General features: G+C 66.1%; 1 protein-coding gene across 6 annotated transcripts in view; it reads right to left on the reverse strand.

Annotated features, from left to right (window-relative positions):
* The window catches only part of Ncor2 (nuclear receptor corepressor 2), a 105,734-nt gene that overhangs the window by 24,099 nt on the left and 66,401 nt on the right, over positions 1 to 15,234 (reverse strand). For all 6 annotated transcript variants that reach the window (XM_078039358.1, XM_078039355.1, XM_078039359.1 and 3 more), the window contains exons 18-22: positions 14,737 to 14,879; positions 9,643 to 9,790; positions 7,307 to 7,357; positions 6,063 to 6,675; positions 378 to 498 (exon numbers count right to left, since the gene is read on the reverse strand). In XM_078039358.1, coding sequence (XP_077895484.1) covers positions 378 to 498; positions 6,063 to 6,675; positions 7,307 to 7,357; positions 9,643 to 9,790; positions 14,737 to 14,879 — 1,076 coding nt within the window. The remainder of the gene's footprint in view (positions 1 to 377; positions 499 to 6,062; positions 6,676 to 7,306; positions 7,358 to 9,642; positions 9,791 to 14,736; positions 14,880 to 15,234) is intronic.

Below are 15,234 nucleotides of genomic sequence, written 5' to 3' on the forward strand. Positions count from 1 at the left end.
CCCCCAGTGCCCATCTCTTGGAAGGAGCACCTCTGAGGCCCACAGGCCTGGCCTGGCTAGGAGACTGTCCAGGGCTGGAGGCTCCTCAAGGGCCCTCAGTGAACTAGGGCAGCTCCCTGCTCCCATGGACTAGTCTGGGGCCTCAGGGGACCCATGCAAGGAGGAGTAGGTTGCAGCTGGCTCCCGGGGCGGGGGTCTAGGAAGACCCGCGGGCTGCAGGCTGCAGGCTCCCGCCTCCCCCCCCCCCCCGCCCCGTCCACAGCCCCTCCCCGGGGACCTCCTCAGGAAACAGGAGGCAGGAGGAGCAGCCGCAGGTGCAGACTCCAGCCCACCCGCTGCTGGGAACAGGAAGTCGGGGGGAGGGGGCTCCCACTCACAATGGGGGGGATGGCGGCTGCCCGCTGCTTCAGCTGCTTCAAGTCCAGTGGCTTCTGAGGTGAAGTGTTGGCCCTGGGATCACTGGTTGGGGTCAGGAGGCTGGGCCTTGGGGACAATAGCCTGTGGGGAGACAGGCGTCAGGCCACTTGGGGCTCTCGCTCTGGGCTGGCTCTTCTGATCCCATGGTCTCAGCCCTGGGTGCTGGGGCAGGGAGGGACCTGCCAGAGAAGCCCTGAGAGGGACCAATGACCAGCGTCACCCAGCCAAGGCCAACTGTTTCTCCTGAGGAATCTGGCCGCACAGAGGGGAACACTTCTCTGCTCCATGCAGCCCTCACTGTGGCCAAGACTGCCTTTGACCCAGCCCAGAGGCCAGGAGGCAAGGCATGGACAGAGGCCCAGGCCAGGACCACATGGCCCCCAGGAGAGCCCCAGGCAGGGACACACCAGGGGCCCAGACAAGCCGCCATACCGGGCAGAGCCGCCAGGAAGCCAAAGGCCCAGGCAGACCAAGGCAGAGGGTGATGGTAACTTATGGAGGTCACTACCCACCCAAGCCTGAGTGATGTGGTGCCGGGTCAGGGCCCTGGGCACGGAGCCCAGTCAACAGGTGGCGGGGGGCTGGACCCCTGCACACCACCCCACGAGCAAACAGGTGAGCCTCGGCTTCCTGCTTAGGAGCGGGCAGTGTGTCCAGCCGGCGGCCACAGCGGCCGTCCCGAGGGGCTTAGGGCTGTCACCTCCTTCAGCTCTATGAGTCCCCAGCACATAACTGCTGTGTGGCTCCTCCTTGGCAAGGGACATCTGAGGCAGAGCGGCCTCCTCTAGCGGGGTGCATCGGCCGGGCACAAAGCAAGCCCCACTGGCCTGGGCACTGGGGCAGGCAGACTCGTCCCCACCCTAGGACTTCAGAATTGCAGGGTTTGATTAGACATGAGATGCATGAGGGCAGCCACCTTGGGCTGCAATGCCAAGCTAAGTTGGGGGTCCCCAGAATCCACCCGTGGGCAGATAGCCGTGCACCGTGGCTGTGTTGGTGATGTCACAAGCAGGTGGAAAGCCACAGCCACTGCCTCCCAGGAGAGAGCGTGATGATCAGGACACGGCTCTTGCCACCCACCCTGCCCCAGTGAGGAGAAATGCCACCTTTCAGCAGATGGGGTGGGCAGATGCCCGTCTCCACCCTGCTGCGGCAAGACCATGGGCATGTGACAAGCCGGCCCTGTGGATACCAGCCTCCTGCCCGCATCTGCCACATGCCTGGCTGAGCAGGGAAAGCAGACAGACCGGGTGACGCCTGCTGAAGCTGCCTGCGGCATGCAGGTGGGGCCAGCCGAGGAAGGTCACCCTGACTCCTGCGGCAGGCAGCCCGCCCGCCCGCCCCCCCTCTGTCCAGATCCCCAAACCTTGCTGCTGCCCTTCCTGGCTCTACGGCCCGGGCCCGAGGTGAGCCCTGCCCTGGGGCCACACAGGATGCTACCCCCAGCCGTGCACTCCCCGCCCCCCAAATGTCCACACTCCCAGGTGGCTCATTTACCATCCTGCCTTGGAACTGGCTGGCACTGGTCACCTCAACTCCCTAGCTGCTCAGAAGGCAGTCTGGAGGCTCCTCAAAGGCCTAACCCTAGGTGTCCCTATGACCCAGCAATGCCATCTCCAGGTGTGCGCTCCGGGCATGCGTACAGTGTCCACACAAAGGCACCCACCTCCGCGCAGCTGCCCCTCCCAACGGGGTAGCCAGAGAACAGGGGCAGTGGACGCCCAGCAGCAGGGGCCCCGCCAGCCTCACGAAGAACAGCAGAGAACAAAACGCCGGACAGCCTGAATGTCCACTCAGACTGAGCACAAGGACAAGACGGGCCATGTGGAGCACTACGGGGCCTAGGAAGGACCAGGAGGTGGTGCCTGCCACAGTGTGGGCGAGCCTCCTGGATGGCAGAGCCCCAGGCTGGGACTGCGCGCCCATGTACCCGGCAGGCCGACCCTGGCACAGGGAGCAGCCAGGGGCTGCTCAGGGCTGGGAGAACACTGGGTGGTGACAACGCCATTCCTCAGTGGTGGCGGCTGTGTTAGAGACCACTGGATGGAGTCTGTGGCCCGTCTCTGTGAGGCTGTCACACGAGGAGCCCAGGGCCCCACGAAGCAGCTTCTTTCCTTGGTGGATGGGAAAGTGGCTCACGGCAGGAAACCCACAGTGAGAACCTCAGAGCTGGAACTCTGACTCCCCGCACCCCGTCTCTCTCGGTCCCCAGGCAGGGAGGCAGGTCTCCTCCAAGGGCCTCTGCTTCCCGGGGGCGGGAGGGGCTGCCCCTCCAACCTGTCAGCAGGCCCTCCTGGGGACACTGGGAGACCCAGAGCCCTCTTTATGAGCCCCCCCCCCACAGTGAGGTGGGGACTGGAAGGAACTGGGCTCAGGGGACAGCACTACAGACTCCCAGAGGCCTCCTGACCCCAGCCAGACCTCTCAGGGGCAGAAAGGGCAGAATCCAACCCAGAGTCTGGGTTCAAAGCTGTGGGGAGTCTGAGGACAAGGCCCTGGGGAGGGGGAGAGGGAGAAGGGAGGAAGGGAGGGGGGAGGGGAGGAGGCAGAGGCCAGGGCTTACAGCCCTCCCTGCGCTCAGGCCCAGGTCCTTCCACTCTCCTCTTTTTCCTCCTGAAAGATGGTGCTTTTAGTCTCCTCCCTGGGGGCAGGCTTGGAGCACGTGACCAATGGGTGCTGCCCATCAGCCCTCCGCTGCAGTGGAGGCTCCCCCTGCAAATTCCTCCGAGCCAAGCACGCCTCAGCATCTTGGGGTGCCCACAGGAGAGGAGGGAGGCCAGATGCTGAGGAGGGCTGGGGACCACTGTGGACGGCCAGGGCAACAGGGGTCAGGGCTCATGGGCAAGGAGCACTGGATAGGGCCCGTGCATCCCTATCCTCCTGGGGCTAGCTCAGATCCCATCATCACTGGGCTGGATGGCCCTTGCCACCAGTCATCCTGGGACTGAGAGGGCACTACAGCTGGCCTGTGAGTGGCATCTGCAGTGGCAGCTCTTGCAACTGCCCACTTTCTGGGCCCTGAGGAGGATCCCTGGCTTTCCTCCCCACTCCACCCTGGGTCCTCCCTGCACTCGCCTCTCCTCCTCCCCACCTACTGAACATGAGCTCACGAAGCCACAGGACCTTTGCAGGGCTGTCCCTCCCCACACTAAGGCTCTGACTGTCTGCGAAGGTCCCCTCCTAAGAGAGGCCTTCCCACGGCCCCTCCTCTCCCCACCCGTGTCCCCCATAGCAACCTCGTCTCCTTGCACTCCCGCTTGTGTGGCTGCTGTGGAGTCAGGGAGTCCCCGAGCCAACACATGGGGAAAGCCTTGCCCACTGTACAGATGGCCAAATCAAAGAAAGGGACCTTGCCAAGCTCTCCACAAAGCTGTTCAGGCCCCTTCTCTGAGGAGATGACCAGCAAGGCAGGCAGCCTTGGGCTCCGCAAGCAAAGCCACCACCTCTGGTGTTCACTAAGAGACTCCTAGGCACGGTCACCTTGCAGGAACGTGGAGGGAGGTGGATGGTTTCCCTCAGTCACCAGACAGGGTCTAGGGGCCATGCGAGACGCATACTGCGTCCATCCAGGGCGCAAAGCTCACTGGGCTGGGCCTGCTGGTGGGAGTGAGGGCAGTCGTGGGCGGGCAGCCAGGGCCTGGGCTTGCCTGGGGCCCACCAGCCTGGGCTCTCCCCAGGAGGCCCTGGCTGCGGGGCCTGCTCTGACGCATCTTGCCTGCATCCTCCGGTGCCCTCATGGCCCTGCGAAGTCACAGCTGGCGGAGAAGGGATGGCGGGCTGCCAGCCAGGAAGAGGCCGCAGGCTGGCCCAAGTCCAGAGCCATCCGCCAAGAGGACAAGACAGGCCCCAGGACAGGGACTAGTCCGGTCACACAGGGTGTGACAAGCCAGGTGTCCTGACTCCCAGCCCAGGGCTCCTGTTCCCTGGGGGCTGAATGCTGGCCATGAGGCAGGAAGGGGGATGGCTTCCAGATCCCACTGCAGGAGGGAAGGGCATGTCCCTGGCAGGCCTGTCCGAGGATGGGGTGGAAGAGCACCCCAGGGGGCACCAGGCCCAAGGGCTACTGGGATGCAACCTCCAGCTGTCCAGCCTGGGAAGGCCACGTGGACTCTAGACACAGCCTCTAGGAGGCCACTTATCAGCAGACTGCCCACAGCTCAGCACTCTTCCTGGGAGCAGGACGTGTTTCCAAGGCTCTGAACTCACAGCCAGCGGAGCTGGGCGCACAGCAGTCCCCCTGCCTGCTCCCCAGCTCAGGCCCTGGCCTCCGCCCTTGGGGGACCCGCCCTGCCCTGAGCACTGTTTTCCAAGCCACGCCTGTCGGGCAAGAGGTTCAAGAACTTGGTGCCTTCAGAAACCTGCAAGCCAGGTCTTTGCCCAGCCAAGGGCTACGGTCAGGCCATGAGCGCACGTGTGCGGTGAGGTTCCCATCTGTCGGGGCCCCAGGGACCAGGCGCAGGAGGCAGGGACAACAGAGACACCTCCTTTTGAGGAATGCAGGGGCCCTAGGCGCTGCAAGGATCTCTGTACCAATGGGCCCGGCCCCTCCACCACGCCCAGGGTGAATCATGCGGTGCAAAGGCCCTGCGTGGACCTTGAGGTCAGCGTTTCCTCCCTTGCGCTGCCCGGAACTTTTCCAAGACTCCAGAAGAGAAAACAGTCCGCACTGTTTTTAGTCAAAACACAATGACCCGCCTGCCTCGCTGGACACGGCTCCTGGCCATCCAGACACCGCGGCCTCCCGGCTCTCCCTCCAGTGCCCCATGGCCCTGAGCGGGTGGACGGCCTCGGGTGTCAGCACCTGTACTGGAGGGCTAGGTCCTCCGTGTCGGCCAGGGCAGGGGCCCTTGGAGCAAGTGCGCCACGACAGGAAGACCCACTGCCAAGGCGCGTCCCTGGCCAGCGTGGGTCCCTCCAATTGCCCAGTCGCAGGGCACCCCTTGGGGACACCCCTACCTGCTGCACCCAGAGCCCAGGCTGGGGAGCTGAGTGGCCCCACTCTCCTGAACCCTGGTGGCTACCAACTGTGGTGGTCCGTCACACCCCAGGACACCAGATCCCAATCATCCTGCCTGACCCACTCAGCTCCACACACGGCAGCTGGCCGGCTGCAGAGGGCAGACCATGGCCCAGGCTCTCGGGCACCTGGAGTCCTCCCACTGCCCTAAATGAGTTGGGCAGCTTTTGGGCCTCTGTACCTGCCATTGCCACCAAGAGCAGGACAGGAGGGGGTCCCCAGATGCTCAGGTGATCACCCCGATACCTGCGCCAGTGACCTTGTGAGCTGCTGCCCAGCTGAGGGCTGTGGGCGGCCACCAAGGCGGGTGGGGCAGGGGGACCCTCCTGCAGGGCTGTCAGAGGAGCAGGTCCTGTGCGCACCTGGGCACAGCAGTGCTCCCTAGGCACAGGAGGGTCCCAGGGGTCCTCCTGCAGGGCAGGTGACCGCAGGGCTCCCTTCCACCTGCTCCTCAGAGCCGAGAGGCCGTGAGGGGCCAGCGCTCCCCACAGCCCCCAGGGCTCTTGCTTTCCAGGTCCCACTCGAGCCCACACCCGTCCCTCCATGGCCACAGGCGCTGGGGACAGGCAGGGCTGGCCTGAACCCACGGAGCTCGGAAGCCCTCGAGGGGGCCGCCCGGGCTACTCACCGGCTCTTGTCCCCTCCCTCGGGCTCGTCCACCTCGTCGGCACTGCAGGTGGCACTGGAGTCGCTGTCCTGGGGGGCGCCCGAGGCCTTGGCGGGGGCTCTGCGGCTCCCGCCCTCCTTCTTCTCCACCTTGAGCGGCCCCTCGGGTGCAGCCTCCGTGCTGGCCTCCCCAGCCCTGGCCTTGTCCGGGCCTTCCTCCTCGGCCTCCTCCTTGCAGTCACCCTGCTCGGGCTCCTCGGGGACTGAGCCAGACTCTTCCATCTTCCCCGCGTCCCCATCAGGCTCCTCGGCCACAGGGGGCTTCTGTTCCTCCCCCTCTTCTGCTGGGGGTGCCATAGTGGCCTCCTCCTCCTTCTCCTCCTTGGGGGCCGCAGGAGGGGGCACCGCGGGTGACGCGGGTGCAGGTGGGGGCGTGGGGGGGCCACTGGTGTCTGCAGCTGGGGTGGGCTGGGCAGGGGCTGGGGCGTCCTCGGGCGGAGGAGTGGGCGGCTCAGCGGGGGTCCCAGCAGCACCCAGGGCCGGCGGGGGCTGGGGCCCACTCTGCCCCGCATCCTTGGTGGCCTCGGTGCGGGGGGAGGGGATGCTCTCCGTGTCGGAGCTGTTGTTGACGGTAGCTACACGGAATAGAGAGGGATGAGCAGGGGGACCGGGCCTGGGGCCAGGAATCAGGCCCGGTTCTGAAAGGCCCCCAGGCCCCACCCGAGCCCCAGTGCGGCTCTGCCCCCATTGGCTGGCACCCTGGGAGGGGTAGGGGCACCTCTCGAGAATAGCGCCTGGCCCACAGGTGGACAAGCCAGCAAGGGGCAGTGCAGGGGGCTGCCTGTGGAGGACCACGGCCGTCAGGCACCCACCAACACCTGGCAACATGCAGAGGTCAGGTGCGTGAGGAGGTGGTGGGGACACCACAGGGCAGAGGAGGGCCTGGCTGGGGACTGGACACCTGCGCGCCATCTTTGGGTCTCAATATGCCCCATCTTCTGTAATCAAGCAGGTCAGGGGAGCAGGCCAGGAGGGTCCCCAGGGCCAATCCAGGAAAGGTGGGAAGGCTCCCCACAAGGCAGGATGCGCAGGAGCAGGCCGGGGACAGCAGGGAACGGGGGCAGGCAGGGGCTCGGGGTGGCGGCCCACAACAGCAGGGCTCCCAGGCACAGTGGGGTCCCAAGGGGCCTCCTGCAGAGGACAGATGATTACAGGGCTCCCTCCCACCTGAGCCCTGCCCGCGGGGCCAGCCCGCCACGTTCCTACCTGGGCCACTGCATTCCCCTCTGGGCACCTCGTTCCCAGAGGCGTGGACAGCTGGAAGGAAGTCAAGACGGTCAGAAGCCAGGTGCCCACCGCGCCCCCACCGCGCCCCACCGCCCCCCACAGCCCTGACCCATGACCAACATGCCCCCCGTGGTGCTAGTCACCAGCAGCTATAGGACTCGCAGCAACTCCAGGCAGGCAGGTCCAGGCCTGTCCATGGCCGGGCAGTAACAGGGCCACACAGGATGGGCAGCAAGGTCTGGCCCCTCTGAGAGGCCTTCCATGGGTCCAGGTTCCCAGGACCCCAGGGTGGGGTTTGGAGGGACAGGCCAGCAGGGACTGCTACGGCCCACAAGCAATCTCCCTCCAGCCTCCTCTGTCCCCCACTGTCCCTGGGCACTTCCTGCTTGTCTCCTCCCTCCAGAGTCTGGAGAAGGGCCACCTCCCCTTCCAGAAATGACACCAGTTGACACAGACGCGCGACCACACTAAGCTGCACGCGAAGCCTGTCACACGTGACAACCGAGCTCGACAGCCGCCAGGAAGGACAGCGAGCCCTCCATCAAGATGAGGAGACTGGGGCACAGAGAGGCTGAGCCAGTTGCTCAAGGCCACAAAGGAAGGACACAGGGTGTTGAACCTGGTGGCCAGTGTCCCTAACCACTGGACTTCCTCCTTCCCTGTGTGGTGACTCCCCTTCACGGTGGGACAACAGAGCACAGGAGCTGACCATGCCCCATAGACAAGTGTCTAACCCTCTGAATCACAGTTTGTTCCCCGTTGCTCTGAAGAGGCCTTCACCAGAGGCCCTCAGGGGACAGCACAGCGAGGATCCAGCAGGTGCAGCGAGGGGCTGAGAACCAGCACCTCTAGCAAGCGTCCAGGGGCACTGCTGCCTGGGGAGAGCATCGGCCTCCTCATCCATACCCGGGATGAGCCACCTCCTCCTCCAGGCTGTGTGACAACGGGGGACCAGCTCAAGACTGCCTGGCAGGGAGCACAGCACAGGTCCTGGGGGAGCGGGCCTGGGCCACACGTGCCCCCACCCCACCAGGGCTGCAAAGCGCTGCTGGTGCTGGCCGGGTCTTCTGGGAGGCTCTGCGGGGCAGCCCGGCCCCCACCCGGCCCTCCTCAGCCCTGACCAGCTGGGGGCCAGGCTGCAGCTGTGGGGGCTCCGAGGTGACATCGGAGCCTCAACCCTGGCAGACGGGTCCTGCCCCCACCCCACGTGAGCTCTGCAGCTGGAGACCTGCCACCCTGGCTCCTGGCCGACACGGCGGGGCCTGGCTCCCCTCCACCAGCCCGGGCCTGCCCACAGGGACAGCAGGAGGGGACAGAGGAGGAGGATGCCCGAGGGCCTGGCGCTCCTGGCTGCCCTGGGGAGCGACCCACAGCAGGGAGGCAGCCAGACCTGTCCCTGCCCCGCCCCAGACTTGGACCCAAGCATCCGGAGGACCTGATGACCCTGTTCCACCCGGAAGCGGGCACCTGGGGCAGAGTGCGGTCCACCTGAGGCCGGGCTGGCGCCTTCCTTCCCCAGGCTTCTGGAGCCCAGAAGACTACACATGGGGACAGAGAGCTACAGAGGGAGCCCCCGACAGGTGGCAGGCCCTGAGGGCTGGCGGGGTGCTGTGGCCAGGGGACTGGGCAGGGGGCCTGGCTAAGCAGCAGGTCCTCAGAGGTGCTCTAGGGGTAGGTGGGGACAGGGCTGCCATCAGCTCCGACAGGGAAAAAGGGGGCAGGGTGGGGGTCGCGGTGGACAAGGCGGTCCCTGGGGACATGGGGTCAGGTGTCAGGGTCTACAGACACCAGGAGCCAGAGCGCGTCTTACAGGGCCCATCTCTGCCACTAAGGGGGTGTGACAATCTCCTGTGACCAAATCCCATCTTCTGAGTTGCAAAGGTTGCCTGGTGGCCCACACTGTCACCTTACTCTGTCCCCATGCTCCCCAGCCAAGCCCGTGAGGACTCCACTAGGACAGCTGGCTGGGTGCAGGTGTGACCTGGGGCCCTGAGCTGCCTGCACCTCGGTCCCACGGCAGGAAGCGGCGCCATCATTGCCCACCTGAGCCTGGACTCAGGAATAGACAGAGGTGCGGGCAGCGCAGCTCCGGGGTCCGCGTCCACTAAAGCCGCTGACTAGACCCAGCTCCCCCCAGAAACCACCTCAGAAAGTAAATCCACTGCCAAGAGGTGGCACGGGACAGGTGGCAGGTAGCACGGTCCCAAGTGCGGGGTGTCCTCTGCTGGCCCAGGGGGATGTCACCAGGGGGACGTCACCGGAGGAGCTGTCACGGCCACTCACAGCCACTGCCCCGGGCTGCCGCACCAGCTCACCTTCTGCCTCCTCAGCCATCTCCTCCTCGTTCCCGCTGACACCCGAGGCCTCCATCTCCTCGTCCTCCACCACGGGCGGGAAGGCCGCCTCCTCGCTAGCCGCGGCCGGGGCTTTCTTCTTCTTCCTCCGGGCATTCCTCTCCTTCTCCTAGGGCACCGGACAGCAGGGCTCAGGGCCGCAGCCAGGGCTGGCCGCCCGGGGCCGCAGCCAGGGCTGGCCGCCCGGGGCCTCCCCAGGCCTAGGACCTGGCTGCAGCTGCAAGGGACAGGAGCAGGGCCACCTCCCCCACCTTCTACTCAGGGCCACATGCCAGGGGCTATTTCTACCAGGGCTTCCTTCGTCCACCCCGTCCTGGGCACACCCCGGCACGGCCCCAGCCATACTGCCCTTCCCAAGTGGGTGAGGACCTGGAGGACCCGCAGCGCAGAGACCACACCCCCGGGCCCCTATGGGCCCCGCCGGTCGGTGGGCAGCTGGCCCAGGCCAGGCCAGCACGGGAGGGCCTGGTCTCAGTCCCTGTGGCCTATAGGCCTGCAGAGGGGCCGCGGGACACAGGGCGTGAGGCAGGCAAGGCCGCGGCCCTCAGGGTGGTCGGGAAGAGCTACAAAACCCCCTGGAAGACACAGGTGTCGGCAGGGCCCTGGGAGGGTCAGGGCTGTGTCCTCTAGGTCCTCACCCACTCAGGAATGGGGCACAGGGTGTGGGCCCGAGGGCTGCTTGGGAGAGGATGGCCAGGGAGGGAAACTGCAGGGAGCTGGCACGAGAATCAAGACCTGAGTGGAGAGAGAACTGGCCGGGCACAGTTCTGAGAGTGCAACCCGGGGAGGGCACTGCACATGCAAAGGCCCTGTGGTGCCACAGATGGGCGCATTCGAGGAACAGAAAGAAGCACGTGTGGCAAAGCCTCCCGCTGGCCGCACCACGCTCCGTGCCCCCTCCCTGCCTCCTCCCTCACACGGAGCCAAGCCCTCGCCCTCCTGGCATGCTTGGGGACAGATCCTGTCCTTGTTCCTCTCCCAGAGGGACATCTCCCCTCACCAAGCCAGGCTGAGCCCAGGAGGCACCTGCCCTGTGACTCACTGGCTTCCAGGCAGCCATCAGCTCGGGGCGTGTGTGGAGAGGGCCTGGGGGCCAAGGGCCAGGGACTCCAGGGAGTGGCCTGTGTCCCCAGCCTGCAGTGACAGAAGGGACACAGCCTGAGCGCTCCGGGGTCTCCGGGAAAGAGGACAGAAGCTACGAGATGCCTAAGACCACCCTACGCAGAAAGGCAGCACCTGCCCCCGGAGCAGATGCCCGGCCAGGCTGGAGGCAGAATTCAGGGGAGCAGGGGTCACGCTCCAGATGTCCCCGGGGGCAGCTGCAGCCCGGGGTGGGACCCCTTCCTGTCTTGTCCCCTTCCTGAGTGGACAAGGTCCCAGTGTGGCCACTGGGAGGGCCAGAGGGAAGGGGAAGCGTTTGCCTGCTGGTTAGTCAGAGTTTCCGTCACCAACGCTTGGCCAGAGGGCCACAGCCCCACCCTGCCCAACGTCCACAGCCCCATTACGGGGATGCCCAGCTCTGCTGCCCACACAGGCCCCCAGTGCGGCCTCAGCCCTCCCTCCTCGAGCCCTTCCTGGGAGGGCTCCTGGCGCGAGCCCGGAGGCACGGGAGTCGTGGCCTGCAGCTCTGTGGTGCGAGGCCCCGGGTCCCCTCGCTTCCCCAATCTATTTCTAGCCGACAGGGACTCGGGCACGCGCTGCGCTGGGTGATGTGGGCGACCGCTGCCCGGGCAGCGTGGGCACAGGGCACGCCACGGCCTGGCAGGAACGGGTCACCCAGCCAATACAGTGTCCTAGAGACGAAAGACCCTCTCTAGGGAGGTCACTGAGCCCTGGACACAGGTGGTTAGGTGGACGCCCCGAGGGCCCCGGAGGCTGGCCTGGGTGGCCCTCCTGCGGCAGCACCGCAGCTTCCTGAGGTGGGACAGCACAGGGGTGGCAGGCGGCCTGCCAGCACCTCCGCGCCCCAGGCGGCGCCTACTGTGTGCAGCAGGCACGTCCCAGGTGCCAACTCCCTGGACCCACAGTTCTCGCAGAGGACTTCCAACCCTCCAGCCCAACCGTGTCCATTCCCCACCACCTCTCCCACCCCCGGGCACTGCTGGATGCACAACATGCCCACCTGGAAGGGCCCGGGCGAGGGCCTTGGCACGGCCGTTCCCAGACGGCCACAGGGCTCACGTCTCCCTACCCTACCAGGCCTCAGGGGCCCTCTCGGTCACACTGAGTGGCCGCCCCATCCCCAACCTGTCATTGTCCACCCATCCCCCTCCTCCACCCATCCTGAGAGGACCCCTGTCCTCTGGTCTCTAGGGCTACTTCTCCCCCAAGACATGGCACGGCCTGTCTTCAGCTCCCTTCCTTCCATACCAGGACAGCGCCAGGACAGAACAGGCAGACAGAATGGCCAACAGATGAGAGAAGCAAAGACACCTGCCCGACACCACACAGCTCCCAGGTGAGGTCAGTTCATACCGCCTCTGCCTGCACCTGGTCTGTGCAGCCCACACAGACCACAGGCGAGGCCTGGCTGGGCCTGGGAGTCATGGAAGCTGAGCCCCGGGGCCTGGACCCAGATGGGAGAAGAGGGCAACCTTCGGACATGAGGAGGGGAGGGCAGCCTCTTGGGACGTGGGAGCCACATGCCTGCTGCCCTCCCAGCCCTGCTTCCTGCTGACCCTGTGGTGGCCACGACCAGGCCAGGCCTGGGGCAAAGTGGGGGTGCCCGCCGACCCCCTGCTGGCCGAGGGTGACGAGCCACCCAGGGACCTGCCTCTTCCCCAGGGCTAGAGGGTGCAGAGGCAGGGGTGCTGATTTTAGGGGTGTCTGAGGGGGCCACAGGGCAGCCACCCGGCCCAAGGGCTGCCAGTTGGGACAGAACTGCGGGCTCTGGGCCTCCCTCAACTCTGTGCCTCTGATTCCCCTGTTCACCAGGCTCCTTCAAGGCCTTGGACCCTCCCACACTCCCTAGTCACCGTCCTGTCAGGACAGGGTTCCCCTTGGCCACGCCTCCTCCACAGGCCGGCGGTGATGGGCCCAACGACGTGCACATTCCGAGAGCGGGACGCAGAGGGCCCTTTCTGATCCAGCTCCAGGACAGTCCACCTTGAGTCCAGCCCTGGGTGGGTTGCTGCTCAGCTCAAGAATCATCAATGGCTCCCCACGGTCCACTGAAGAAACGCCCAGCCCGAGCACCTGTCCCTAGGAGACCTGCTGTCGCTTCTGTGGCATACAGCAGGCGCTGGGGAGGGGTCCATGGCATGAATAGTGCTCACATGCAGGCCCTGGGTCCTCTCCTCCCGTCTCTCGGACAGGATCCAAGGCCCAGAGTGAGGCCACGCGCCCGAGCCACAGGCCTCCAGACCACACGCTGGCATGAGCACGGCTCCACGTAGCACTCCTGCGGACGTCACTAGGGCAGGGTGCTAGTGACCTGCCGGCCCCCTCCCAGTACCCACAGGCGTTAACCCAAAGCTGCTGTTTCACAGCCTGGGAGGCAGGTGCTGCGTGGTCCCTGTCACAGGTGGAGAGGCGGAGGCACAGAGAGGGCAAGTCACCTGGTGGAGGCCACAGAGACCCTGAGCAGCAGGGCTTGTGCCTGGGTCTTCTGGGCCTGGAGTTCCTGCCATCTGTCCACCCTCACCCTCGTGGCCACCGCTGCACAACACCCACGGAACAGGAGGAGCTGGAAGCGGGCAGTCACCCAGAGCGCCTCCCGGGGACGGACCTGGGTCCTCCCCACCCGGGGCGAGGGCAGCACCTCACAGGAGGAGACCCGGGCCAGCCCAGGGCTCGCAGCGCAAGACGCAGACGGGCACTCACCCGTGGGAGCCTTAGGCCTGGACCCCAAGTCCCCAGGTCCAGAGGTCCACGGGGATGAAGGGGAGGCCGCTGAGGGGGGCTGGAGGGGGAGGCCGGGCTGGGGGCAGCCCAGTGGCAGGGTTCCCGAGCCCCGAGGTGGGGCTGGCAGGAGCCGGGGAGGCCAGGACGCGGGGAGGGAGGACAGCGAGGGGGAGGGACAGGAGGATGGGCAGGGGCAGGAGGACGCTGCCTCCACGAGGGGCTCCAGGCCACCCTCTCCCCTGGACTGTCCTGTGCTGACCACCTCCGACTCCTGACCTGGTACACAGACATGGCCAGGTCACGCCCCATCCCGCTCAGCAGTCTGCCCTGAAGTCCCTGCAGACCCAGGAGACGAGGGGCCCTGTCTGAAGCCCACTCCCGAGGCACCACTTAAGGCCGCATCTGGAGGGCAAGGGCAGGGAGCCTTGCCTGAGTGGAGTGCCAGGGACATGGGACGGCTTCCCCTTGGCCTGGAGCCAACAGCACACGTGGTTCAGAAAGAACCCCCCAGGAGAGCTGGAATGGGGCCCTCAAATTCTCAGTGGGGCTTGAGGACAGTTCTAATGGGAGATGCTACCCCGGGCCGGCCTCCATGTGCTGTGTGACCTGCTCACCCTCTCTGGGCCTCAGCAGGTTGCACTCAGCACACCAGCTGCCCAGAACGTGCCGCACAACCTCAGTCCAGCCAGGTGGGGGCGCCTTTCCAGCCTTCAGAGCCACAGCAGATCCGCGGGGGTGGGGGGTGGGTGGGGAGTGCTTCTCACCAGGGGCTCACACCCCAACTCAGTGGCCAGTATCCTGGCTGAGCTTGTTCCCAGCTTTAAAATCGTGAAAATGCTCATCAAATGTATCCAAGGGAGATGAAGAGGGAGGGAGTGGGCAAGAGGAGGGGCAGGCGCCTGGCCTCCAAATGGTCCTCAACTCCCAGAAACAGCTGTTCAGGGAGTGTGGGCCCTGGGAGGCCACCTGAGCCCACAGGAGGGCTGGGCCTCCAGCTGTCGAGGCCCCTAGCCCAGCTCCCTCCCACTGAGGCACTGACCGAGGGCAGCGGCCACAGATGGGCTCCTGGGCCTTCTTTCGAGGCTCTGAGGCCGCAGTTTCCTGGCTGAGTCAGCGCAGACCTGTGCAGTACCTTCCCTTGCTGGGAGCGAGCTGGGACCAGGCTGGGAGCAGCCCTGGGCAGGCGAGGGCCGCCCCTGGCCGCGCACTCACCATCTTCAGCTTGTGCTGCTGCAGGATCTCGTCGAGGTTCTGCCGCTTCTTGTAGTTGAAGTAAAAGTTCTTACACTGCGACACCGTCTTGGAGCCCACCATCCGGGCGATGGCCGACCAGTTCCGGCCATGTTCCAGGAGACCTGCAGGCAGAGGCGTGGGTGAGGCTGGGGACAGCCTGGGCTCAAGGAACAGGGTGATGGCGGAGGGCATGGGGCCAGGGGCCCCCTTCAGGATCTGGGGGCTGACCCCCGCCCCAGCTGCCTGCGGGCCAGGAGGGCTGGGTGACCCAGCGGCACTCCCCACAGCTGCCGAGGCCCCGGGAGACGGGACTGCCTTCCGGCCACACCATGGGCGAGCGGGAAGACGAGGGCGGGGGCCAGGATGCACCCAGGCTAAGGGGCCACCCAGAGGCCCACTGGCCACGAGGCCCACCTGACTTGGTCAGCAGCGGGAGTGGATCTGCCCGCAGGCGCCTATTGCCCAGAGCGTCCCCCA

Source organism: Ictidomys tridecemlineatus, chromosome 2 (assembly GCF_052094955.1).
Source record: "Ictidomys tridecemlineatus isolate mIctTri1 chromosome 2, mIctTri1.hap1, whole genome shotgun sequence".
Lineage (NCBI taxonomy): Eukaryota > Metazoa > Chordata > Mammalia > Rodentia > Sciuridae > Ictidomys > Ictidomys tridecemlineatus.